Source organism: Artemia sp. Qi Xiang Cuo, chromosome 4 (genome assembly GCF_049724085.1).
Source record: "Artemia sp. Qi Xiang Cuo chromosome 4, ASM4972408v1, whole genome shotgun sequence".
NCBI classification, from domain to species: domain Eukaryota; kingdom Metazoa; phylum Arthropoda; class Branchiopoda; order Anostraca; family Artemiidae; genus Artemia; species Artemia sp. Qi Xiang Cuo.
The window spans coordinates 10533424-10559309 of record NC_142797.1 but is presented as its reverse complement, the minus strand read 5'-3'; the positions used below and the strand labels follow the sequence as shown (position 1 = coordinate 10559309).

General features: G+C 33.1%; 2 protein-coding genes across 4 annotated transcripts in view; one reads left to right on the top strand and one right to left on the bottom strand.

The window, feature by feature from the left end:
* The window catches only part of LOC148952775 (uncharacterized), a 35093-nt gene extending 28963 nt beyond the window's left edge, over positions 1 to 6130 (top strand). Inside the window, exon 5 of the mRNA XM_089088084.1 lies at positions 6006 to 6130. Within this exon, the coding sequence (XP_088944210.1) occupies positions 6006 to 6032 (27 nt within the window). The 3' untranslated portion in view covers positions 6033 to 6130. The remainder of the gene's footprint in view (positions 1 to 6005) is intronic.
* Positions 6062 to 25886, bottom strand: part of LOC148952773 (fibroblast growth factor receptor-like 1) — a 217272-nt gene continuing 197447 nt past the window's right edge. For 2 of the 3 annotated variants that reach the window (XM_089088081.1, XM_089088080.1), the window contains exons 7-10: positions 22571 to 22761; positions 17672 to 17904; positions 11379 to 11599; positions 6062 to 7238 (exon numbers count right to left, since the gene is read on the bottom strand). In XM_089088081.1, coding sequence (XP_088944207.1) covers positions 6973 to 7238; positions 11379 to 11599; positions 17672 to 17904; positions 22571 to 22761 — 911 coding nt within the window. In that variant the 3' untranslated portion in view covers positions 6062 to 6972. The remainder of the gene's footprint in view (positions 7239 to 11378; positions 11600 to 17671; positions 17905 to 22570; positions 22762 to 25886) is intronic. The other variant, XM_089088082.1, reaches the window with a different exon arrangement.

Here is a 25886-nt window from a genome sequence, read left to right as displayed (position 1 = left end):
ACATATCTTAAAGTTAGAAAAGTGAAAACATTTAAAAGAATTTTTTCAGTAAAGTACATAGCCTGATATGATACATATCAAGCTTTGTATGGTACATAGCCTGATATGATACATATCTGGCTTTGTATAATACATACATATGTATGATCCATAGCCTGATGTACCCCCCCCCCCTCATAGTCTGAGGGCTATATGGGAGGATTGTCATCCTCAAAGACATAATTTCCAGACCTTTCAACTACGTTGAACAAAATGGCCATATCAAAATTGTGATCTGAAATGTTTGGGGAAATGATGGGCGTGGGGGGCAGATTCTCCCTCCGAATACTTTTGACTGTTAAAAAGAGGAATAGTCCTTTCAATTTCCAATTGAATGAGCCCTTTTTGAAATTTTTACGACAACACTTTCTATTAAGAAAAAAAGAAAAAAAGAACAAAATGAGAATCTCAAAATTCTTCTGCAATACCATGGGACTTATGGGGAAGCGGGTAGCAGAAAACGGTGATGAGAGAGGCTGTTTAGTCTCAAATTACTTTCAAATTTTAAGAAGAACAACAGACCTTTTAATTTCGATCAAATTAGATCCATCTCAAGTTTTGAATGTCTCCCTTACATCAGAAATAGTCAAAAATTGATATGTTTTAATCAATTCAACAACAAAATTAGGAACTATAACTCTGTAAAATAAATCACATTTTGAATTGATCCTCTGATAACTAAAGAGAAACACTAAAGTTGAACTGCCAATCTTCACAAGCATAGGAGTAACACCTCTATCTTAACTGTTTGTCATATACATTAACAAGCTAAATTGGATATAAATTGACGCATTGGTGCTAAATTTAAGTAGATGGTTATTAGAGCTCAAGCTATCCAGAAAAGAGGATGACTGATAAAGCATATTTTAAGTAAAAAAGTCTTCTTTAACGAGACAGAATGCATTTCGTGGCTTTTTATGATTTTATACAGTGCTTATTGTGACGGTTCAAGTGTCAAAGATTCGGCTTCTGATGAGTTTGTATCCAATTATTTATAACCAACCATGGTATGAAGGAAATCCGGTGTTGTCATATGAAATTCAAGCAACGACGAAGTATTTGCTTTCAGAGTTATTACAGTTTCATCTTAAAAAAACTCCTCCTAAGGTTCTAATAGGACATAAGTACTTTGACTGGCCTTTAGCATAAACAAGAAAGAAAGAGGACACGTCAGTGTTACCCGTGCAAAAAAAAAAATCTTGTTTTCCAAGGTTGGAGCTGTAAGTTTTTAGCAACGGAAATTCCAGTAGTGCAATGTTTTTTCGATTTTTTTTTTCTCGTTTTACTGTTAAGATTAATCGAAATAATAGTTATATTTCCTAAATCAGCTAGAAATGAAAATGTTTTCTCACTGAACAGTCGTTTTTTAAACGTGTTTTTAAATTTTTGGGTACAATGGTTTGTGGTTCTTTCTTTACTAGGTTCGTTCTATGCGTCAAAACGTGAGAATCATGATTGTAATAGTATGTTCGGTTGAAAGATCATGCCTAAATCCAAATTAGCTTTTAGAGGAGTTTCTTATAAAATATGAAAACGTGTTTTTAAAACCATTTTTTATTAATTGAAACAGGTTGAGTAGCTGCTTAGATCCTGTTTTATAAATTGAAACAAATCGGTCATATTTCCAAATCTCTAGAAATATATATTTCTGGAATATTTCTGGAAATATCCAAAGTACTATTGATGCATTAAGAATACGAAGCACAGAAACGGACAGAAATTACAAATACAAGATCTTTCAAAGTATTTTTAACAGCTTGCCGAGACCTAACAGAATTCAACTTTTAAACTTTATTATTTCACGCGGAAGCTGGTTAGGAGTGACGACGAGAATTCTAGAACTTTCATATGGTGGTAGATGCGTTTTATATGAGTACCTATACTATAGGCAACGCTATAGTGTTGCCTCTGATTAGGAAAAAAAAACAAGTTTTCCAACTCAAAGTAAGGAGCAACATTAAAACTTAAAACGAAGAAAAATTATTACGCATTAAGGAGCCCCCCCTCAATACCTCGCTTTTTACGTTGAAGTTTTTTAAAAAAGCGTGTTATTGTTGTAATTAAACGACCCGTGTGTTTTATGAGTTTTTTCTGAAAGAATTGGGACAAAAAGTTAAATTTAAGCGTAAAGAGCGAGATATTGAAGAAGAGACAATCCCCCTTAATACGTGATAACTTTTGTTCGTTTTAAGTTTTAATGTTGCTCCTTACTCTGAGTTGAATTTTTTTTCCGATCGTTTTTTAAATAATGCTGGGAAATCCGGCTCTCTCTCTCTCCCCGGGAAAATCCTCTGGACAAATAAATCCCGGTGAAAATTTACCCCTAACGATTACCATTACCATCTCCACATGTACAATTGAGTTGGCAAAGAGAAAGTAAGACAAAGAAAAATAATTCCGTATAGGAATTCGGGAAAATCCCCCAGTATGAAATTTCCCCAGAAAAGTTCACCCCCCCCCCAGAAACTTCTATCCCTACGTGAAATTCTCCCTGTGGCCAATCTCCAAACAGAAAATTCATCCTACCCCCACCCAAAAAATGTATGCATACTTCTCAATAGCTAGTATTATACATAAACAATGGGCAAATTTCATAACTTAAAGATCTTTCCCCAGGGACTGTGAGGGGTCGTGTTATCTCCAATGGCATAGTTATTGGACCTTTCAACTATGGTGAGCAACATGGCTATCTCAAAATTTTCATCGAGCAACTTTGGGGAAAAAACGGACGTGAAAGGGGGCTAGCTGCCTTCCGATCTTTTTGGTCACTGAAAATGGGCACTAGAAATTTTTATTTCCGTTTGAATTAGCCCTCTACCGATATTCTATATCCATTGGTTGGATATAACCACCCCTGGGGAAAACATACAAACAAATAAACACGCATCCTTGTGTTGGCAAAAAATGCAAAATTCCATGTTTTTGAAAATGGGACCTTAAAACTACTACAACAGGATTCTCTGATACGCTGAATTTGATGTTGTAGCTTTCATTACGATTCCTTGACTTTAAGGGGATGTTTCCCTCCTTTTTCGAAAGTCAGGCAAATTTTCTGAGGCTGTCAGCCTTTGATGGGTAAAGTTAAACTTGATGAATCTTATACATTTGGAATCAGCATTATAATCAGATTGTTTTGATATATCTATTGATACTATAATCGGGTTTTTTAGAATTTTGGGTACTATTCAACCGTGTCGCTCCTTGCTTATAGCTCGTTACCACGAACTTTTTGAAAGTGGACTGTCAAGGGAATCAACTGAAATAGGCAATGAGTTTTCTTCTGAAGAGCCCCGATTTACGGTGATTACCTTGTGAATATAATATTTTTGTAGATTTCAGGTGCTATAGATTGGTGTTGGAACATTGACGTATGCTTATTGATGCTGAGTTTGCTCTATTTTAGACTTGAGTGTCGGACTATCGGATTGGATTTACTGTTTTGTCCTGGGGAACTGGAAGGATGAGTAGGGTCTAGACCTTGTTCAAGTGCTGATTTATTTCAGTTACTAAAGTAGGAAGACAGTTTTTTTTTTTTTTTTTTTTTTTTTTTTTTTTTTTTTTTTTGCCAGGTGATTACCGTAATACACTATTTGACGTGATATTAAGACAGCAATGGCAAAGAAGCTCAGCAATATTGTTGCTCTTCTCTAACTTGGACCGCTATCATTTATTGGCAACTCCGTTGTGATCCCTTTTTTTAGTTCCGATTATTTCTTATTAAATTCAACTTAGTTTGAAGTCAATTTGGTCTGTCAAATGGATTTTTATTTTAGATTTTTTCACTTATTTTAGGAATTTTAGTTTGCATATTTTAAATTTTTAGAACTCAATATTATGATCTTTAGGGTATCTTGGGCTTATTGTATCAAGTCGATTTTTTCAGTACTAGATCTATAGTCTCTAAATGTAAAGTTTTATAAGGGCAATGAAGTTTCAACTTTTTATCCAACGTAAAAATTTTATGAGATACAGAATGATAGCCACTAACTAAAAAAATTAAAATAAAAACGTGTTTTACGATTTTTCTGTTGCAACACTTACAATAACATGAAAATTATTGTCTGATTTATTTCGGTACTTATCTAAAATCTGGGCAACACGCGAGAATGCGACTCGAGAAAAGCAAAGATCAGATAGCCATTACCCGGTAATTTCCTATCTGACACTGTATAAACAAGGAATTTGTCACTCCGGGAACTATATTTAAACTTTAGTTTTGTAGGGTTTAGGGGGGAAAAGGTACCTATGTTAGGTTACGTATTTAATATATGCTATGCTTTACCCCCACCCCTAATGTAGTAAGAATTTAAAATTTTAATGTCGCTCCTTACTTTCAGTTAAAAAAACTTTTTTTATTTAATTTCTGAACGTTTTCGAGTTAATGCAGCTTTGATTTTAGCTCACCGTACTTGAATAATTAAAACGAATTTTGCCTATTAATTTTTTTTTTTTTTTGGCTAAATGACTTTCTCGAAATTTTAATCGGATACAGAATTTATGCTTGGGAAGTGCGCACCAACTAAAATTGTGCTTCCCCCTCATTGTCTTTTTCATTTTCTTAACCCCAATAATTAGTTTACATTTCAACCTTATAGGGTATACACATGCCTCTGCCTTTTCCCGCTGAATCTACGCCTGTATGAAATTTGTCTAATGCATAATAAGCACCACTTCTTTATTAACTCCAATCTAGTGTAAATCAGTAAGATTTGATTTTAGCATTGTGATATTTATTTGTGAGTAATTTCTCCTTTTTGTGAAATTATCTTTATTTCTTTGATTATTGGATATTATTTCGTTCCTTCAAACCACTGATCTTGTATACTTTCATCCAGCTCCAAAAGATTGTTTTCTGTCTCTTGGATAATTTGAGATAATAGCATAATTAAGTTTTATTGTCTTATGACAGTATAGCACAAGGGTGATATGCAAACGGTAGTATAAAACCTTTATTTCAAATAATTCAAATAATTAAAACGTACAAATAGAGCTTCTAAGGTTAACAACAAGTATAATATATGTTTCTATTCCAACTTAAATGTTTTACAATACGTCTATCAATAAGGCAAATACTACTAGAAGCTGCAGATAAACGCCCCGAAATGTTTGGTACTACTATTACCCGATTAAGTATTAATTATATTAATTACTTTTCTATTGATCACTTTGGCTATAATTACAAAAACAAAATAGTATAAATTCTACTTTTGAATATTTAAGCGTCGTTTTTTGAAACAAATGCTTATGTAGCTAGGTAGTGTTTGATTTTCAAAATGAAATTATAGGCCATTTTAATGATTAAAAGCTTGTTCTGTTTTCAGGAAAAATGTAGGCTATTTCTAACGAGTAAACACTTCTGTTACGTTTTTGTTTCCAAAAATATATTCAGTGCCAAAATAAGTTGGCATTTGGACAATTATAGAAGGTCAGATTTAATATACTATTTTTATGTCACTTCCAGATCATCCGTTTGAGACATGACTAATTCAAAAACTACTCTTTTCAGCCTAACTCTAAGGTTCGAAATTTGTTTACATTCGTGCTAAAAAACGTTCTGTTTTCGAGATACTCGCCCAGAATTCAGAACCACTTGTGGATCAGTTAGTATTAGTTCTCCTTTCTCTGTTTGTCATTACGATTAAGAATTTCATATACAGTACATACTAGTACATCCAATTATTTTACGCTTAGTGACTAATATCGAGAAGAACAAATTCTTCAAGGCAAGATCCGATTTTAGATGTAAGACGTTTTTGAATTTTACTTTTGGATGTAAAATTACATCCTCGGGCGCCATAACTAATTTTAATAGCTGGTTGGTTAGCCTGTCATGATTGTAGCTGATCGGGATTAATACGCATTTCAACGCTTAACTAGTATACAGTCTATCGGGGCAACCAAGCATAGATGACTCTTTATTTGCTTAGTGAGTTTAATTTTTATTCATTTATTTATATTTATTGCAGGACTTTGAGCTACCTAGAGAGTACTGATTCTGCACACAGAGACTTGGCGCAGTCTCCTTTGTTCAGTCCTATGGGACCTTTTTGGCGAAATTTTTCTTTCTTTATTTTTCTTTCGTATCATTGATCAATCATTAAAAAGCATGAAACTGAAAGTTTCTAATGATCAACGCAGGTCTGATATTAAAAATGTTAAAATATATTAAAATGCTACAGCTGTGATGCGTAAATACTTAGAACAAGTGAACACTTTCTAAACGGACTGTTAAAATAAATAAAACTGCATAATTAATTATATCACACATCTGACTACTATTCACATATTTAACTTAGAGACAAATAACGGACTAGATTAACCACCCAAAGCTTTTGCATACTCAAAGAGCTACAATAATCATAGCCCTAGTGGCTATATATTTAAGTGCATAACCGTGCACGTACAACCTCAATCCCTTCCTCTCCTTTCTAACTCTAAATTTTAATGAAAAAATATGGTTTTTTTCAACAGATCTTGAACGACAATGTAATTTTCATATACTTCTAAGGAAACCAACTGGAAAAGGCTGAGAGAGGCTTCAGCTCCCCAACCAGATCATAAATATGTTGATAATGCGCAATTTGGTAACAATCGGAAAAATTTTTATAGCTGTTTTTGCCAAAAAAAGAACAACTTTTGAATCTTTGCCACACTTGGCAAAAAATTTGACAGGCTCGTCCTCTCCCTTGTCGGAACTCCTGGGGATGCCCTGGGTATATCTATAGTAAGAATGATCTTTGTAACAGCTTCTAGCTATTGGAAATCACATCTTTAAAAAACAAGAATGCTGACACTCAATAATTGCATTTTTCCATTCCAATGAAAGAAAACTGATGGCTTATGCAGTTTGTTCTTCTTATTTCGAGTTTTTGGCGTATTTAAAAAAAAAACATACGTTAGTCATTTTGGCCTAAATTTTCATGTACCTCTTTTTCACACATACAATGACCTTGAGTCTTCCCCGTATTTACTCACGGAAGGTCCATTATCGCAGATCTTTTCATATTCGTATTCCAAATCGCAATGCATAACAGACGAAGGTATACTACTGACGCTGCTGTTTTGAGGTTGCCTGTATCCCACTGGAGGTGTTGAACATTTTTGTGTTAAGCCCTCTTGCAATAGGGATGACTGAGACGTTATCAAACTTCTTGAAGTTGCCTGAGATGGCGGAGGGGCACAAGGGCCTTCTATTGAATCTAAAAATCAAGGAATTATTATGAGTTTGGCTTTATATGGACTAGAATAAATAACGGATTAACCCCCCCCCCCCCCAAAGCTTTTGCGTACCCGACAGCTACAGCAATCATTAGTTTAATGGCTGTGTATTTAGCTGCATTTAAGAGTTATACAAGCATAAGTGTTGTGTATTTGTTTGTAATATCTTAAATGAATACAGAATAAAATTAGTTAACAGGGTCTCGTTAGCCAAAAGAGAGCTGAAAATAAATATAAAATGTGCTTGAATTTTGCCACATCTTTTTGATTTTATAATGATAGGTTACATGTTTCCAGATTACTGCTCTAGCATTAACTAAGAACTAGGCAATTAATAAATTAACAGCAAGTAATAAATTAAAAGATTAGTGTACTCGGTCCGTTTACAGAGAAGTAGAGAGTTAAATTGTACAAAATGTAGTGACTAAGAAACTTTTTGTTTCTTTTTACTGATTCAAAAATCCACGAAAGAACCAATCAGGTTGTGCGTTATCTCTACTGGTTTAAAATTTAATATTTAAATAATGTGAAAATAATATATAATTCTTAGGAAAATATATCGCAAGAATAAACAAACTCCCTCCTTTTAGCCGTGCCATTTAAAAATTTTTGCCTCTCAATTACTTGGACTATCTGTTTTGTCTTTTTCTTTCTAAAATTAGCCATGTCTTGATGCCTACTGCAAAATACTTGATTTTCAATTCAAAATAAAAAAAATATTTAGTATTTTGCAGTAGGGCATCAAGATTGTAGAAAAAAGACAAGACAGATAGTCCGGGCAGTTGAGGGGCAAATATGTTTAAATGGCACGAGTAAATGGTGGGAGAATTGAAAATCAAGTATTTTGCAGTAGGCATCAAGATATGGCTAATTGTAGAAAGAAAAAGACAAAACAGATAGTCCAAGTAATTGAGATGCAAATGTTTAAATGGCTGCATGGGTAAATGGCGGGAGTAAGTATGACTCTCTTATTGGACAAATACTTGTTTGTCAAGTAATTGTAAGCTAATGTAACTCAAGCACACTTTTCAGCACGAAACATTAATCTTTTTTCTTCTCTTTTGTAATATTTTTTCTTTCTCTTTTGTCTCTTTCTCTTTTTTCTTCTCTTTTCTTTCTCTTTTTTCTTCTCTTTTGTAAGAATCTCAAGGAAATTTAGAAAGTGTCTGTTGATTCAGGCTCTGTGCTGGCAGGGATTAATTTCATTGGGACTTTCGGAGTTTATATGGTGAGAGAACGCGAGGAAGTGATTTGCTTATGTGGGGTTCTATGATGTTGGGAAGTTATAAGGTGGAGAGCTTTGGCGTCGTGATTTTCTTGAGGAGTTACAGTGGATGACGAGTTCTTGGGAAAATATGGGGGATGTTCAATGTTAGGACTTTATGGTGAGGTGAGGATGGGTAAGATTTCATCCATCAGCTCCCTTATTGCTAAGAAAAACTTGATCTCTTACTACAGAGAAGATATTTACTATTAACTGTAATATAAGAAATACAAAAATGTGTAACATACTTGTGCTGAGTCAGAATAACACGTAGAAAAATAGTACTCAAAGAAATAAAATAAATAGAGAAATAAAAGAAATAAAAGAGAAGATATAAGATAATACGATCAGAAATAAAAGAAATAAAGAAAGAGTAGAAGAAAGGTTGAAAAAAGTATTAAATATGGAATTAGAATTGATACGCAGTGTAGCTCTCTAAGGCTAAAGCAAGACTTTTTGTATCGTATTTTGAATTTTAAAAATTCCGACGTTTATGTAACATCCTAAGATTCACCTTGATACTTTTCTGTTATCGTATTTTAATATATTAAAAATGTTTTATTAATTTATATATATTAATTTTTAATTTAGTTAATGATAACTAAAAGTAGTTATTATTTTCACCTTCCTTAAAAACATGTATCATGCTCTCCATAAATAAAAAGCTTTCCTAGGTTTGATGTAAAAGCCCAAGATTCACCCTGATATTTTTATTTTTTAGTATTTCAATATATCGAATGATTAATTAATTAATTTTAATTAAGTATTTATATTCAATCAAATTGCTATTAATTATGAATTAGTTATAATTAATTATTATCTAATTAATTATAACAAATTGCAAAGATTAAGATCAGAAAGGATATTTTTAACTTTCTTAAAAACATGTATAGGATTTTTAGAAAGAAAATGCTTTTTTATAGTTTTATTTAAGAGCCTAAAATTCACTCTGATATTTCAAAGTTTGACATCTTTGACTTGCTAATCAGTAGGTACTGAAGACACTAAAAGAAGCAGTGTAGACTTTCATTTATCAGATGTAGTGGGTGTTTTATGGGAATCATGCATATCAACTTACTTAGCTGTTAAGCACATTGTGTAGTTGTTTGACTTTATAGAAATTCGACGTGTTTACACCATAACCCGATTTCTTAAAATCAGGATAAAAAGTAAGGGTCAATAAAAAAAAGGGATAAAACTTGTAATCTACAAAATAAAAAGAACACAGAGATAAATCAATCTTATACCTAAGAATTTGTTCCAAAGGGAAAACGGAATATCAATAGACAAAAAAAGATGTTGTAAGAAAAATATAATACAAAATTTAAAGTGAAAAAAATATTTAAAAACACTTTGGCTCCAAAAGCTTAGTTTTTGTTCCTTTTAATGCTTACATTTCCGTTTGCAATGGATAACTTGTTAGGGTTTAATTTAAAAATAATTTGAACACATTTGCATTTTGTCGTTTTTTCCTTCTTTTTTCTTTTTTTTTCTTTTTTTTTGTTTCATTTGTTGTTAAAATGGAAAGGCAATATGATTTTAGACATTATTTATTAATAACAAAGGATTATATCCAAAATTTAAATAGAAATAAAAACTAACGTGATTTGCAAAATTTTTCGTTAAATCAATGAATCCTCATTTAATAATGCTTTATATTTTATTTTAGCTAATAGGACGTCCCAAAAGCCGTCCTAAAAATTATTTTTCTAAATTTATTTTTCTATATATCTGGTTTCCCAGAGACGCCAACTGAAATGCTTCTGTTACACTGCTTAAAAATGTATAAAACACAATTAATTCGTTTTCAATGTTTTTGCCACAGTTCGAAACTCTGATCTACCAGTTTCGAATTTCTATTCCAATAGAAAAAAAGTAACGAAAAAATATTTTTATTTATTGTTTTTATTCTATTTATTTATCGGAAGAAGTCCTAAGGAAGGATTTAAAGGAAATTAGGTATTTTTGGGGCGGGGTTGAAAAGGAAACCTTCGAATAGATTAAGATGGAGGATGCACTGCAGGTCCTAGAATTTGATTACAGTGATAAAATTATACAAAAGCGTCTTCATAATCCAAAAATGAAGAAGAAGACAGTGCTCCTCGAAAAGTTGACGAGTTCGTATTACACTTTTTCCTTTTTTTTTGATACTCCAAAATTTATTGGCCATACTTATTTTTTGTTTTTATTAGTTTTGACTTTTTGTAACTTACTGACTTTTTTAGCTTAAGTTTTAGGCTATTCTCTCGGTTATATAAATACATATGGCATCTTCTCGTGATCCTAGAATCACTCTTCTCATTCCAAAGGATACTCCGAAGTTTATTCTTACTAATACTACTAGTAAGAACTCATTGCAGCACCAAGCCGCCTGAAGCCTACAAAGCTGCGTATGTGGCTCCTTCACCTCAAAATATTCAAAGCCTTACTCTTTACCCCCCTCCAAAGAACTTTTAATTTCGTTGAAATCCCTCCTTATGATCTTTTCTCACCCCAATCGCGGACGAGCTGTTTATGGTTTGGCCCTAGATGGATGGCCGAAAAGGAAAACCATTGGCAATCTGTCAACCTTTATCCGCAAAACGTGTCCTAATCATCTCAACCTTTCTATCATAGAATCCCTAGAAAACCAGATATATCGGGATTCGCAGGCACACAAACTGGTACATCTTAGCTATATTGTAGAAAAAATGGTTTGTTTTCAATGATCTGAATATTAATTTGAAATTTTGATTTAACAATTTCTACAGAATTGCTATCTTGTATAGTGTAGATGAACTTTTTGATTATTACCCGGTTGTTTTTATTCAATTTGATTTTTTTTTTAATCTCTGGCGTTTCGTTGCTGACAACTTACCTTTTTGGCTGCATTCGTGGAAAAGAGGAAACTGATTATAAGAATACGTGCGACTTCCCCATGTGCTCCTGGTGTCACTTTTTTCATTATTAAGGTTTTCCAATTTGCTTTTTGCACACGACTCATCATTATGAGTACTCGGTCCAGTTATATCCTTGCTACACCTTTCAGTGACCAGTCTTGGCTTGGAGCTTGTCCTTATGTAATGACAGATGCAACACCTAAAAATAGCATTTTTGGACGCCTGATTCAGGAAGACTAGTTTTACAAGTAATAGCAAGGGCTTCAATTATACTGGGGCACTCCCCCCCCCCGCCCCTTTATTTAAAAATATAATTTTTGATATAAGCTCTGAGTGTCAACTATATGACTGTGTGTTTGACGACGATATCGCTCTTGCTGCCCATTGGAAGGATGACATTCAACATAATCTGAATGAACCAGCAGCGAAAGCTACGTCTTCTGGTCTACAGATAAATGTAGATGAAACAAAAAGAGTGTCAAATGGAGTTGTAATGATCCTGGGTGAAGACATTCAATACCTGGGTACTAACATTGGAGAGGTCAGAGGACTAAAATATCTTTGTAGCACAGTGACCCAAGATGAGAAATGTGACATATAAGTCGTGTTGCGCGTTCGTATTCACGTGCAGCATTTTCTCAGCTGAATAGCATTTGGAAATTCAGAAATTACTCCAAGAAGCCCAGAATTAGACTATTTGGGAGTAAAGCACTCTCTGCACTTATGTATGAAGACGCCTTTGGAAAAGCGCCATGGAGCTTGTAAAAGAAAGAGACAAACGATTAATCAGTTTCGAAAACAATTGCTTACGTAGTTTCTTTGTGATCCTCTTTACTGATGCCCAGATAAGGACAGATATTGAACTGCCACTGGTGACCAACAAGATTAGAATAAGGAAATAGAGATGCGGGGGGCTATATTATTTGCGTGAATGAAGGATGCCTTCTACACGATTTATGGTCTTGGACCCCCCCCCCCGGTCTTTGAAGGAGGTCAAGACAGCGGAAGACACTAGGTCGGTCCCTGGAGAAAGAGGCAACAAGATTCAAAACTACCATAAGTGAGCTCTCGTCCCTGGCACAATATTGGATGAATTAGAAATCTGCCATGGCTGCCTTGCGTGCCTTGTGGGAATACCTAAGTCTAATTAATTTCATGACTATAAATTAATCATAGGGATAAAAAAAGCAACTGTAGCTGTGACTTGTAAAACTGCAATTGTTAATTTGTCAATATTTCTGAAAATGAAAACGAATATAGCTGCAACTAAAAGCAAGAAACACTATCTTCATATCTATTCAAATTTTTATTAGTCATGGGGACATATAAAATAAAAAGAATATGGGTGTAACGTACAAAATTGTAACGGACAATTTCTTTAATAGTCAATCAGTCCTGGGACTAATGAAGATAAACAACAACCTTAGTTGTAGCAAAAAAAAAAGGTAAAACCCTATCTTTGTATCTATGTATATTTCAATTAGTTATAAAGACAACTAAAAATTTAAGACATATATGAGTGCAAATAAAATTAAAACAAAAGCTTAATTCTATGTATACTTTTATGTTGATAAATCGTAGGTACAACTCAAAATCAACAATAGTTTTTGTTCCAACTAGAATCTAAACACAGTATATATGTAGACATATAATTTAAGTTTATTTTCGTTCTGATTTATAACATAAAAATGATTTTTGACGGATTCATTTTTAATGGAAGGAAAATGGAATTATAGATATTTTTGCAGTAAAAACTATTAGACATAATTTGCCCATCTCAGTCATTTGTATTGACGTGCTAATGCAGTAAGGCAGTGATTCCCAAAGTGATCCAGGAGGATCCCTAGGGGTGCACGGGAAGCTTGACAGGGTTCTACGTTGGTGTGACAAAAAAAATGGGGGTTCACAATTAGTAAAAATTTTATCTGGTTTTGATAATGAATAATTAAAATGTTGGCTTGGCTTCACCTATTAATATAGGCAGATACTATTTTAAGAAGCTCAGTGACTGTTACTTGTAAGAACTTACATATTTTATATCCACTACAACATGTAAAGACTTGCTGCTGCCGTCACTGCCTTCTCCAATGCTTGTTTAGACGTGCAAAGGGACGAAATAAAACATGTGGTGAGTGTGCTTGCGATTTTGCATGAACTTGTTTGATTCTTCATCAATATAAATACAAATGCTAAGGATAAACGTTTTCCATTTGTTTCCCAATTTTTGAAAAGAGAAGTAAAGTGAAACAATGTTTGTGTTTGCCAGTGTTGGAAAAAGTAATTAATCACCTGCCTGTATGCTATGTAATTTATATGAAACATGGCTGAATCCAAAAAGGAATGTTGCCATTACAGTGTTGATTATTTAAAATTTGGTTTTCAACCATAAAAAGCAGACAAGCAGTTGGGCATATGCCTTTTATGCAAAAAAGTTTTGAGCAATGGCTCTATGAAACCATTGAAGCTCAAAGATCATCTAAGAAGGTATCATCCTGATAAACTAGATAAAGATTTGGAATATTTTCAAAAGTTGAACGAAAAATATGAAAAGAGACCCACTGTGCACAGTATGTTTGCTTCAATGTCTGGAAGAAACAATAATGGCTAGCGAGCATCTTATAATATCTCATTGCTTATAGCAAAATCTGGAAAACCGCCCGCCATTGGAGAACAGTTACTTTTACCTGCTGCTGAAGAGGTTTTAAAAACTGTTCTGCATGAATCTCTATTCGACGTACTCAAAAAAATTCCTTTGTGTAATGACAACACTGTACAAAAACGTATTGATGAAATGAGGTATGATATTGAAAGCTTCTCATGTAATTATCTGCAAACAACTCATTTTTCTATTCAACTGGACGAGTCAACCTTATCCAGTCTTGAAGCATTATTATTTGCATATGTTAGATTTGTTATGAACTAAGAAATTCATGAAGAGTTAGGGCTACTATTCGCGAAAACTTTAAAGACAGACACGAAAGGTGAATCAATATTTATTGTCCTGAGTGATTTTTTCTAGGGAAAAATCGATTCCATTCAAAAAACGTTATTGGCAACAAATGGCAACAAATGGGGCTCCTGCCATGGTCGGGCGATATCGTCGGTTAATAAGCCATCTAAAAAAAAAATTATTCAAGAGGCAACTAACATTCATTGGGTCACACTCCGGCAAAATCTAGCAGCGATAAATTGAGTGAGAAATTGCACCAATCACTTCAATTTGTGATTAGTATAGTTAATAAAACAAGAAGCAGTGCATTGAATGCGCGTTTATTTGTACAATTGTGCAATAAAAATGACGAAGAACTTCAACTGTTGCTCTTACATACTGAAGCACTTTGGTTACAGAAGGGTGTATGTTTAACCAGATTTTGAAATCATTTTGAATCACTATTAGAGTTTCTGGAAAGTATCCAGATTTAAGAAAAAAACCTGATCAATTCAAAAGCACACATCGCGTATATGACAGATTTGTTAAAAAAATTAATGTCATTAAATCATAATTACAAGGGGGCAGTTTCAATTTAAAAAAACAAAGGGTGTAATTTCAGCTTTTCTTGGAAAATTGAAATATATGAAGCAAAATATTAGTTGGCGCGAATTTTCCCAATTTTTAAACTTGTCACAGATAGAATGCCTTGATTAGGATATTCAGACATACGTTCAACATTTAATTGCCCTGCATGACAACTTCAAAATCAGATTTGAAGATATTCTGACGATGGAAATACCACCATGGATCATAAATCCATTTGATGAAACGGAATTGGGCAATGTTATATTACCAGAGGAGCTACTCGAGCTTAACACTAATGAGGATCTGAAGGTGAAATTCAAAAAGGGTATCAAACATTTTGGTTGCAGGCAGAAATACCCAAAATGTATCCTGGAATGTGGGTAATTGTGAGAAACCTTTTGATAGCGTTTCCCTCATCATATCTTGCTGAAAATAGTTTTAGTGTTGGTACAAACCTTTTAACAGAAAAAGGAGGAGATTGAATATCACAGAACGGGTAGATCTGCGGTTATTCCTGACCAAATTGAACCCTAATATTGATAATTTGCTGTCAGTTCATCAAGTACATCCTTCCCATTAACATATGACTATTTTGTGATTGTTATTGTAGAAATGTAGAACTTACTTTACGTTTTTAATTAAAAATGTAATGATTAAATTTTTGAATAAATACAAGAAAGTATACTTTTTTTAATTCCAATTATTTCTAAATAAAACAAATGAGAATTTATTGGTTCCTTGTGCTGTGAGTAGGTGTCAAAAAATTAAGTTGAATGGACACAATTTTTTGATTGTTCAATCTTACATTTTGACAAACACTCACTGCACAATCAGTTTATTAATCAACCAATCAATTTTCACTTTTTTTTCTCATACACTATTAATTTGTGGTTGGAACTCAGCCAAAAATCAAATTTCCACAGGTAGATCTGATCTTCACATTTTGTCGAGTTTTGGAAATATGGTAGATATGTTGCTGAAGGGGGTCCACCGGAACCGGTAAAATTTATGAAGTGGTCTATAAGAAAAAAAAGTGTGGGAACCCCTGGAGTAAGGGAACAAACATGACCCTCAGTTCTCATTCGTCTCACAGATTTTGGAACACTATTCTCAACAGAAATTATTAAACAAATTTCAGTTTTAAATAAAGTAAAAAAAAAATTGCCATAAACTTCATTAAAACGCAAAAGTTTTAAGAATTATCTCAAGCTCTAAAAATCAAGTCTTGCTAATAGTTTATTGTTGTTCATATTTTAATTCCATTAGCCTGGCTGAGAGAACAAAATACTTAAAAGGCTTGTGGCCCCTATGGCTCATACAGTGTGTAGGAGGGAACTGTAGCCCTTTATGTGCTTAGCACCCTTAAGGAACTTAATCAGGGAGTTTGTATCTGTTAAACTAATATGAAACTTTGCTGAATTGCCACTAACTTTACCCAAGGCTGACCAATCACAGTGCCCTATCCAAACACAGTGACAGCTAATTGGTCACAGCTGACTAGTTAACTATTAAAGCTATGGACAAACACAATGATGTTAATTTAATCAGAAACCCACAACTATATTTTTATAGTGTCTTCAATAATTGTTTTACATAACTGTCTTCAATTGTTTTTTAATTTTCTTACAGCTTCATGGTTTGCGGAGTAAAACTGTTTTATTAAGAAGCTTTTAGCGAGCGAAATAGACAATCGAGAGCGTAAACATAAGAACATTATTTGCCCCCTCGACCCATCTTAGGTATATTCATAACTGAAATCCATTATTTTCTTAGATTTTTCTTCTTTTTTATTTCTAAATTTAGAAGCTCTTAGGGTCGGTGTTGCCACGTTGAGTCGCGAAAATACATAAACAAACTAATTCGTTAAGCTAGCAACACTTTTCGTCAATGCATATTCAAACTTTTCGATCTTTTGATTTTTCTATTTTCTTATCCATTTTCTTCGGTTGTTCTCTTTGTTATTTCGAAATTTAAAAGCTCTTGGGGTAGTGGGCCAGTCATGTTTTTGTTAGTGTTGCCAGGTTGAACCATGGAAACAAATAAGCAAACTAATTCAGACTGGCAACACTTTTTGTCCGTAAAAATTCAAACATTTCGATCTGTTGATTCTTAAAAACAACTACAGCTTCAAAACCTGCACTTTCTCAAGCTGTTTGGTGCTTTCCCATATCTTTTTGGCTTATTTGAACCCAACAAAGTAAAACTGCGACTTTTCAAAATGTTTCTGTTGGTTGGTTCAAAATTTTGAAGTTTTTAGAGCAGTACTACATTTTCGTCAGTGCTGCCACCTTTAACCATGAAAATAAATAAGCAAAATCTATTATCCAAACTTGACAACACTTTTCGCCTGTCAAAATTCAAATCCTAATAATCGATTGATTTCAAAGAATAACTACTCGTACATATTCAAAGGAAAGCTATACTTTTTAAAAGCTGTTTGGTGCAATATGTTTAGCTTTTTCCTTTTTTTTTCTTTCCTTCAATATGTTTCCTTCTTTAATTTCATGCCCATTAGAATTGATTACTCCTTAACTGTATGTGCAGGTCTTTTTCATCAATGACTGTAGTACTGATCTTTCCTTATTGGTTAATATATATGGTTGTGCAAGTTTTAACTTGATAAAAAAAAAAAAAAAAATCATTTCCATTTTCCATGGTACTTTAACGCCTTTAGATGTGATGCAAATAAGCTCAAGACTATTACAAAATTTCACTGCAGTTGAATTAACCGTGCAGCTATATCACCAAACTTACCCAAAAGAAATAAGAGCCGAAAAAACGGCAAAAACAATTAAGAGAACTTTCAATTCGTCTTTCTTCTTTTCTTCTGGTAAAACAGGGACGTGAATTTTCTTTGTGTCAAAACCAACGGAAGAAATGGCAAAGCATACATAAGTGCCAGCGTGTGATAGAGCAACTGGGCCAAGTGGAAGTTTCGAAAGGTATTCACCGTCATTGATCTTTGAAAAACTCACCTCACTCTCCTTCTGAAATATTGGCAAGTTGAACTTCGTTTATTAACGATATAAAACAGGGAAAGAGGAAAAAAAGAAATTAACAAAACAAATAAACAGAACAAAGAGTAACCTTATGCCATTTATCATCATTCATCAACTCAAATTGTGCAATAAGAAAATCAACAAAAAAACATAAATAAAAGACGGAAGGTAATAACCCCTTCTTGCAACCAACTCGAAAAATTCATATATAATACCACCCTGTTACAGCCAAAAGGGTGCAATCTTAAATTATTTTCTTTTGGGGAAAAATACGTTTAACCGAAGTGGACCTAGAAATCCAGTCAGGGTAGGGGATTAAAAATCAAACTTCTGTTTTATCAAGAAGTCAAGGCATTAATTAATTTTTGTTTCGCCCTTCTCTACTTTTTCATAGAATTTGTTGAGCAAAAAAAGTAACAACGATAGACATACAAACAAGGAGCATTCACTAAGTACGCAGATTTTTTCTTAGCCTTTATTGATTTTTTCATTACAATTAATGTCCTAGAACAACTTTTCAATATAACCTCTACCAAGATCGATGCACTTCTACTGGCAGTACTTCCATCCTTTTAAATCGTTTTTTAAGAAATCAGCAGACCCTTTATGAGTTATGGTTTTGCTGGATCTTTTTCTTCACTAGTGCTATTTGAATGAACGTCTTTCAACTATTTTTTTCAGTTTTGGAAATACAAAAAGATCAGATGGAACCGATCAAGATTATAATATGGATGTTGCAGCAACGTCTTCCGAGGCTGCAAGATACACTGGGCATTGTCATGATGGAAGACAAGTCTACGATAGAGCTTTTCTGAGCCCTTTTAGCTAATTATGCTTTAAATTTTCTCAATATCCTATATTTGCTTCTCAGGCTGTTTTTCAACCTTCTAAAAGTCTGCATACAAATCATTTAGATCCAGAAAATGATAAAGGTGCTTGTATGATGTACGCCCTACGTAATGTTCTTCTAATATGTTTCTCGGACACTCAATCCTAACAAAATATACCAAAGTATGATAAAAATATAATACTTTAGAAAAAATTTTGGGCTATATATTTGCACATTAGAGGGGGCTGGGGGGATAGTGTATAGTGGGTCTACATGCCCAATGTGTTAGGTACAATTATTCTGCATATTACGTAGTAAGAATTATTTTCTAATTTCAAATTGTCCAAATACTCTACTCCCACCCCGCTAATGTGCCAATATATAGCCTAGATTATAGATTTCCCATCTATTCTGTCACTTTTCTTTGTCTTGTCTCGCTCTAAGCTGAAAGAAAATAAAGAAACCGGTTTACACTGCGTCAATGGATGAATGGTCGGGGGTATAAGTGAATGAAGACAACATTTTCATGAATTTTCTTATAATAAAACCTGAATCAAGGTTCGTAGACTTGCATTCCGCACATCGGGGCTCTTGAAATGGATGAGCTATTTTGACCTTTCTGAGTGAGATAGATACCAAGCAAATTTACCCTTTTTGTAATAACTATGTAATAAACCTTGTGTAACTATGTAATAACCTTTTTGTAAGAGCTATAACCACAAAATAGCTCTTTTTGGATTAGGATGTGATTTTATCTGGTTATAATTGGACAAATTGCAAGGTAGCAGTAATTATTTTAGCGCTAAATAAAAAAAAATTCACTAAAAAAAAACTCCAAACACCTTAATTATATTTTTATATGTTTAATTGATGTATGTAATAATAAACAGTTAGCAATCAGACAAATGCGGTCGAGAAAATAAGCATCTTCAAAATTCCTTAAGTAAATTCTCCCCTTAAAAAAGGTGGTAATCTTGCATTTGAATGGGCTATTTTCCGTATATTATTAATTGTGCTCGGGTTATTGTCTTACGAAAATGTGGACCGAAAAATGGAGCTGCAACCTGTCGCTCAACTCCCCTATTATCTGAATTTAGGAAGTCTTTGAAAAAGGTACGCTTTTTCGTCTCATTGCTTTTCTAAATTCTAAATAGCCTACTTTCTTTTCTAGATAGCCTACTTTCTTCATAGTTTTTATTTCGGTTCCAAATAAAGCACTTAACAGAACATGCGTGCGTGACGTTTTTGAATATCTTACATACTCCGTTTGATTCTCGATTGATTCCTGCTGATATATTCGTGCGTATTCAAAAGGCATTTAATTCTTAATCTATGAAATTCTTTTAGTGAATTTGTCTCATTTTGACATACAAAATGCATTTTCTTGGTTTAAATCTTACTTGAACGGTAGAATAGCACCAGTTTATCAGCTTTTCACCTCGTCCTTAGAAGTGAATTATAGCATCCCTCAAATATCAGTTTAGAGGCCATGCTACTTTTAGTTCTTGTAAATAATTATTTAAAAAAAAAAAACTTTCCGAAAAAGAAGTTTTCCAAAGAAAAGTAAAGGCTATATTAAGCTTAATATCAGGAGATACAAATACCTGTTAAAATTCAAACTCAAAACGACCAGAAATAACTATTAAAGAATAAATGAAATCCAAAACAAACAGAAATTAAATAAACAATAATAGAAAAAAAAACAAGTAATAATATACATAAATATTAAAGCGAATAATGCTTAAATTGAATATGCAAATCAAGCTTAAAACGAAAAAAAATATTTTGCTATTGAAGCATAAATTAAACCCAAAACGAACAGAAATTGAATGCAGAATCAATGAAGCAAACATACAATAGATACTAATGTAAATGAACAAATAAATCTTAAAACGAGTGAAACATAAATTGAATATGCAAATCAAGCTTGAAACGAACAAAAATCACTACAAACAATAGTTTGGGTATCACCTCCGTCTCTCACTGTAAAAGTCTAAAACCTACAGCGTCATTGGCACTTTACTGAGAACGAATTGTATTACAAATATTCTTTTTGTGCTTAATATTAAAAATTAACATTAAAATTACAGTAAAATTTTGAACTGATGAGTTTTCAGCAATTAATATGATTATATATCAAATTTTAAGTTTAATTTATTAGTTCTTTCTAAAATTCTTCTAGACCCTTAAAGATGTCCCTTTCCTTAACTGTAAAAACCTATCATTGGTGCTTCACTGAAAACGAATTATATTACAAATATTTTCTTTTCCAGTTCTTACGGCATTGAAAATGAAAATAAAATTACAGTGAAATAAAATCTTGAACTGATGGATCGTTAAACAATTAATATAATTATATATCAAATATTCAATTTGATTTTGTTTATACTTTCCAAGACTGTTCAAGACCCATATAGTTTTCAGTAAAGCGCCATGACGCAGTAGGTTTTAGAGTTTTACAGTCCCTCAATTATCATTTTATGGTCTTTGCTACTTTTAGTTTTTGTAAATAATATTTCTTATATGGTAACTAAAACCTATTGTTTATTGTAAACTTTGTCATCCTACATCTTCTCATGCACATAATGGCAACTATAGTTCGTCCTCTACGGATGTCCTTATTTCTTTAGCTGACGACAGCAACCTTTACCCGCCCCCCAGCTGAAATTAAAATTCTTTTTTTTTTTGGATCGATTTGAAAGTCCTTGAAAAGACCTTTTTCAAAAGGAAAAAGGTCTTTTTCCTTTTTTTCTTCCTTTTTTTCTTTTTTTTAGATTGGGAATTTTTTTTTACCAAATTGTGTTCTAAATCCGCACTGTCCAATTACTTTACCCTCACCCTTCTAATGTACAAATATATAGCCCGAATCATATATTTCCCATCTATTCTGTCAATTCTTTTTGTCTTGTCTCACGCGAAGCTGAAAGAACTAGCGAAAGAAACCGGTTTACAGTTCGTCAATGGATGAACAACTTGAATGGTCGGGGGTACCTTTACATACAAGTACCTTTTAATGTATTATGAATAAATCTTTTCTGATCTACTCAGATTTTCCTCAGAAAGAAGTATTCAAGTTCTTTCATTATACCAACGCCCTTTGGGATTACCATGGTGATATTCAAATCTTAAACACTCATCAACTAAGACACCCAACCCCACGCTCATTAAAATCTCCCACGTAAACTTAATTTTGTTAATCATTGAAAATAATTCGGACGACTAAAAAGAAAACAATCTATTGACAGATTTTCATGTCATTAAAATCGGGGATTTTTATGTCCATCAGTGATAATTAAACTCAAATAAACGCACTGAGAAAGTTAGACGAGGTATTTGCATCTACCGAATTAAATTTTGAAATTTGCCTATTTTTTTTTTTTTTTGAAATATGCGTTGAAAACTGCTTGAAAATAGTTGGAAAAAAGCAAAATTTTCTATTTCTTTGAACAAGTTTAGAACATTCTTCAAGAAAAAGTCAAATTAATATCGTAACTCTTACTTGGTAAATGGAGAGATCTCAAAATTGTGAATTCAAGGATATAAGTGTCTTTTCCTTTTGTAGCAAGTTGCAGACCTAGGCTTGTCGCAAAATTTCATCTTAGATATTGTCATCTAATAAGTAATTATCAAATCTTAGATATAAATAATTAAAATCTAGAATTATTTACATTCTAGATATGTATAGCTATACTTGTGCATCGTATTATGGCATAGTATTTATGTAACCTACCCTATATCATACAATAACATAGCCTAGAGCGATATTCTCAATTCCTTGCCCGGAACAGTTAAGCGTTTCACGTTTTTTTTCCACTTTTTACTTACAGAATAGGCCTTTCCATTGTACCACAAGACGTCTTGATCTTTGAGAGGTTTTTCTATCCATTTAAACCAATTAATTTGAATCATACTATCTTCACTGCGGACTTTGCATTGTAGGGTAGCCTGGTAGCCCTCCCTAATTTCTTTGCGTGATGAGGATACTTGTATTATTTCTGGTTTACGAGGCTGTTTTTCTAAAAAAAAAGAAAAAAATCAAGGGATCTTTAGTTGCCACAATGTTGACGGTTAATAAATATTGTTCTAAAATATGTGAGCCTCAACGAAATTGAGAAAATAAGGAGTGATGCTTCGAATAGATAGGCTTGGAGAAGTAGTAGAGTAGCCCTGTTGATCTTAGGTGGTTTGCTACTTCAATCAGCTCTTAGTAGAAGAAAATGAATGTGAAAAATTAGTTTAATCACTCCGTGACACTGCTACTCTCTATTAACACGATTTGCGTTGATGTTAAAATGCCACTTTTTCTACACAGCCTACTCTTTTCTAACTACAAAGTATTCAGATCCTGAATTTTGAACTATCTGGGCTGTTACTAAAATCGGGCCTTTGGTACCGAGGGCTCCTTTGAATTTAAATTCGGCTAGTAGCTTGTTGCAAGCCCAGATGCATCTAAAGTAGTATCTTGCCATATGTTTACTGCATTGATTTTCATGAGAACCGAAATTAGCAATCGGCGCCCCTGTGTTTAGATACCTATGAATTTATCTATGAAGTCTATGAAATTAGGTATTTAAGGATGACAACCCCTTACAACCCCAGGGCAAGGGTTGTAATTTATTCCCTGGGGCATATAATTTTCTTATATAAAGTTTTGTCGTAGAAACTTCAAGAAGGGCTCATTCGATTGGAAATTGAAAGGGCTAGTGCCTTTTTTAATAGTCGAAAGTGATTTCCCCGAACAAATTCAAGCAAAATTTTGAAAAATTTGTTAAAAGCGATCGGAGGGCGAACACCCCCCTTCCCCCAAGCCCATCGATTACCCAAACACATCCGATCAACATTTCGATACAGCCATTTTGTTGAACGTAGTTTAATGGCCTGGAAATTATGTCTTTGAGTATGACAACCCCCCCCCCCACAGCCCTCAGGTCTAAGGTGGTGAGTTATGCCATGGGGGCATACAATGTTTATATAGAAAGTGTTGTCGTAAAAACTTCAAAAAGGGCTCATTCGATTGGATATTGAAAGGGATAGTGCCTTTTTTTAATAGTCGAAAGTGAATGAAAAAATGCTTTTAAAAGTTTTCATTTTTATAACTTTAAGAAATCAAAAATTAATTAACATTTTAAGTAATAAATATCAGGGTATGTATATTAAATTGAAAATGCACACTTTTTTTTTTATAGGGGTTTAGAACCCTACTCATATCAATTTCTGCTCGTTTTGAGTTTGACTCTGTTATTTATCTTAATTTCTGTTTGTTATGGGTTTCATTTATTATTGCTAATGATTTGTGGTAGTTGTATGCTTGGTAGATTATTTGGTTCTATTTTTGTTCATTTTTGGTTTAATGGAATTCTTTACTTATTTTTGGAAAAAACTTATTTTGTGGAAAAAGTTTTTTTTTTTTAATTAATACGCACAACAAGATGCAGTCAGTAGAATTTTTTCTACCAAAAGATATACCATTAGGTGCAAAGCCTAAATTCAATATAATACATTTATAACTTACTGTAAACCATTGGCGTCAAGTTTGGGGAGGAGACATTGGCCCTCCGGACTTTTTAAACCCCCTGGATTCTGATAAATACTGTTTTTTCAGTATTTTCACTGAAAAATGGCTCTTTTGGTACTTTTACTGATAATTTTTTTAAATTACTCCCCCCCCACCCTAAATTTTGAAAAACACATTTTTGATCTCTCCCACCGACCCCTTTTAGTTTCTGTGAATTGAGACTTGGGTTGTGAACCAAGACTAGTTGGCCAGTTATCCTTAGTAAGTTAGTAACTGGTTAGTTTCTTTAAATTAAAAGTATCGATTTTTCTTCCTAATTTTAAATAAATGCGGCAGCAAAATGCGACTACTTTTTTGTTTCGCAATTTCTTTCTTACTTCTGTTTCAATCACCTTTATAAGTTATTAATGAAGGATTTTCGAATATTCTGCCAATTATTTTTAAGTTTGAGATAGTGTTTTCATACTTGCCGATTCATCGTGAGATTTTACGGTTTCTTTTGATAATCTGGATAAATATAACCGATAAATACTGAATCTCAAATTATCGACAAATTTAAATAGATTTTGGTTAATGAAATACAGAAAACTATACACAATTTTTATTTTGAATTTGAGAAAACGGTCCAGGCTCATATAGCTCAATTTGTAGACCTTGAACCATAATAAATTGTGTAAAAGCAAAGAGCGGTATTTCAACAAGGTTGAGAGTATTCCAAAAAAAGAGATGCAGTGGTGTATTCTCCTTATTAACGCCGATGAAGTAAACGCTTTGTTTGGTTCTCAAAATGCATCTGAGACCACCTACAGAAAAATATTTACTGTTATTTTTTTTAATCTACCAATTATTAGAGACCTTTGCCTTATTTTGGAAAATGAGAGATGGGGACACAGTCAAAGGGAGGGGGGCTAATAGGGAAATCCCCCCTCCTGTTGGATAATAGAAGATGGTAAAACATTTCTTTTGCAAGCTTCTGTATTAAAGTTTTAATGAAAACGTGAAAAGAAATATTTCAAATATGAGGTTTTCTTACTTTTTCACTTACATTTTAAGAGAAACACTACTACCTTTCAGCATAGTAATTCTTTTTAACTTAGGCTTTGAAAATCACACTCATTCGTTGCAACAATAATCTCAGTGATGATAGCAGACATAGTTCATCATTTCATAATAACCCTCTTACATTTTCAGCTTGAGAAATATTTATTATTATCAAATATCCTTAACGCTATTATTTTTAGCTTTATTTTGCTAACCCCCTCTTATTAGTATTATTAATAATTGTAAAACCTCTTATACAGCGAATACTGGACACAACAGAAAACACTGAATAAGAAGACAAAAGAAAACAAGCTGACTTTGTAACAAGTACATAAAAACTCCGCTTAACTACTAGAAAGATATAAAATATCAGAAGATTATATTTTTATTATAATCCAAGCTCTCAACTATTAACACTGCACTAGCAGAAGGTACCAAAAAATCATCCCTATTTTTCTATTGCATCGCTCATTTAATGAAGTTACAGCTTCCTAAGGGTGACTACTCAAGCCTTCGAACTGTTTTTGAATTTCAAGCCCTTGTAGAGCAAATGCAAGGAAGGGTGAATGAATTGAACCTCCAAAA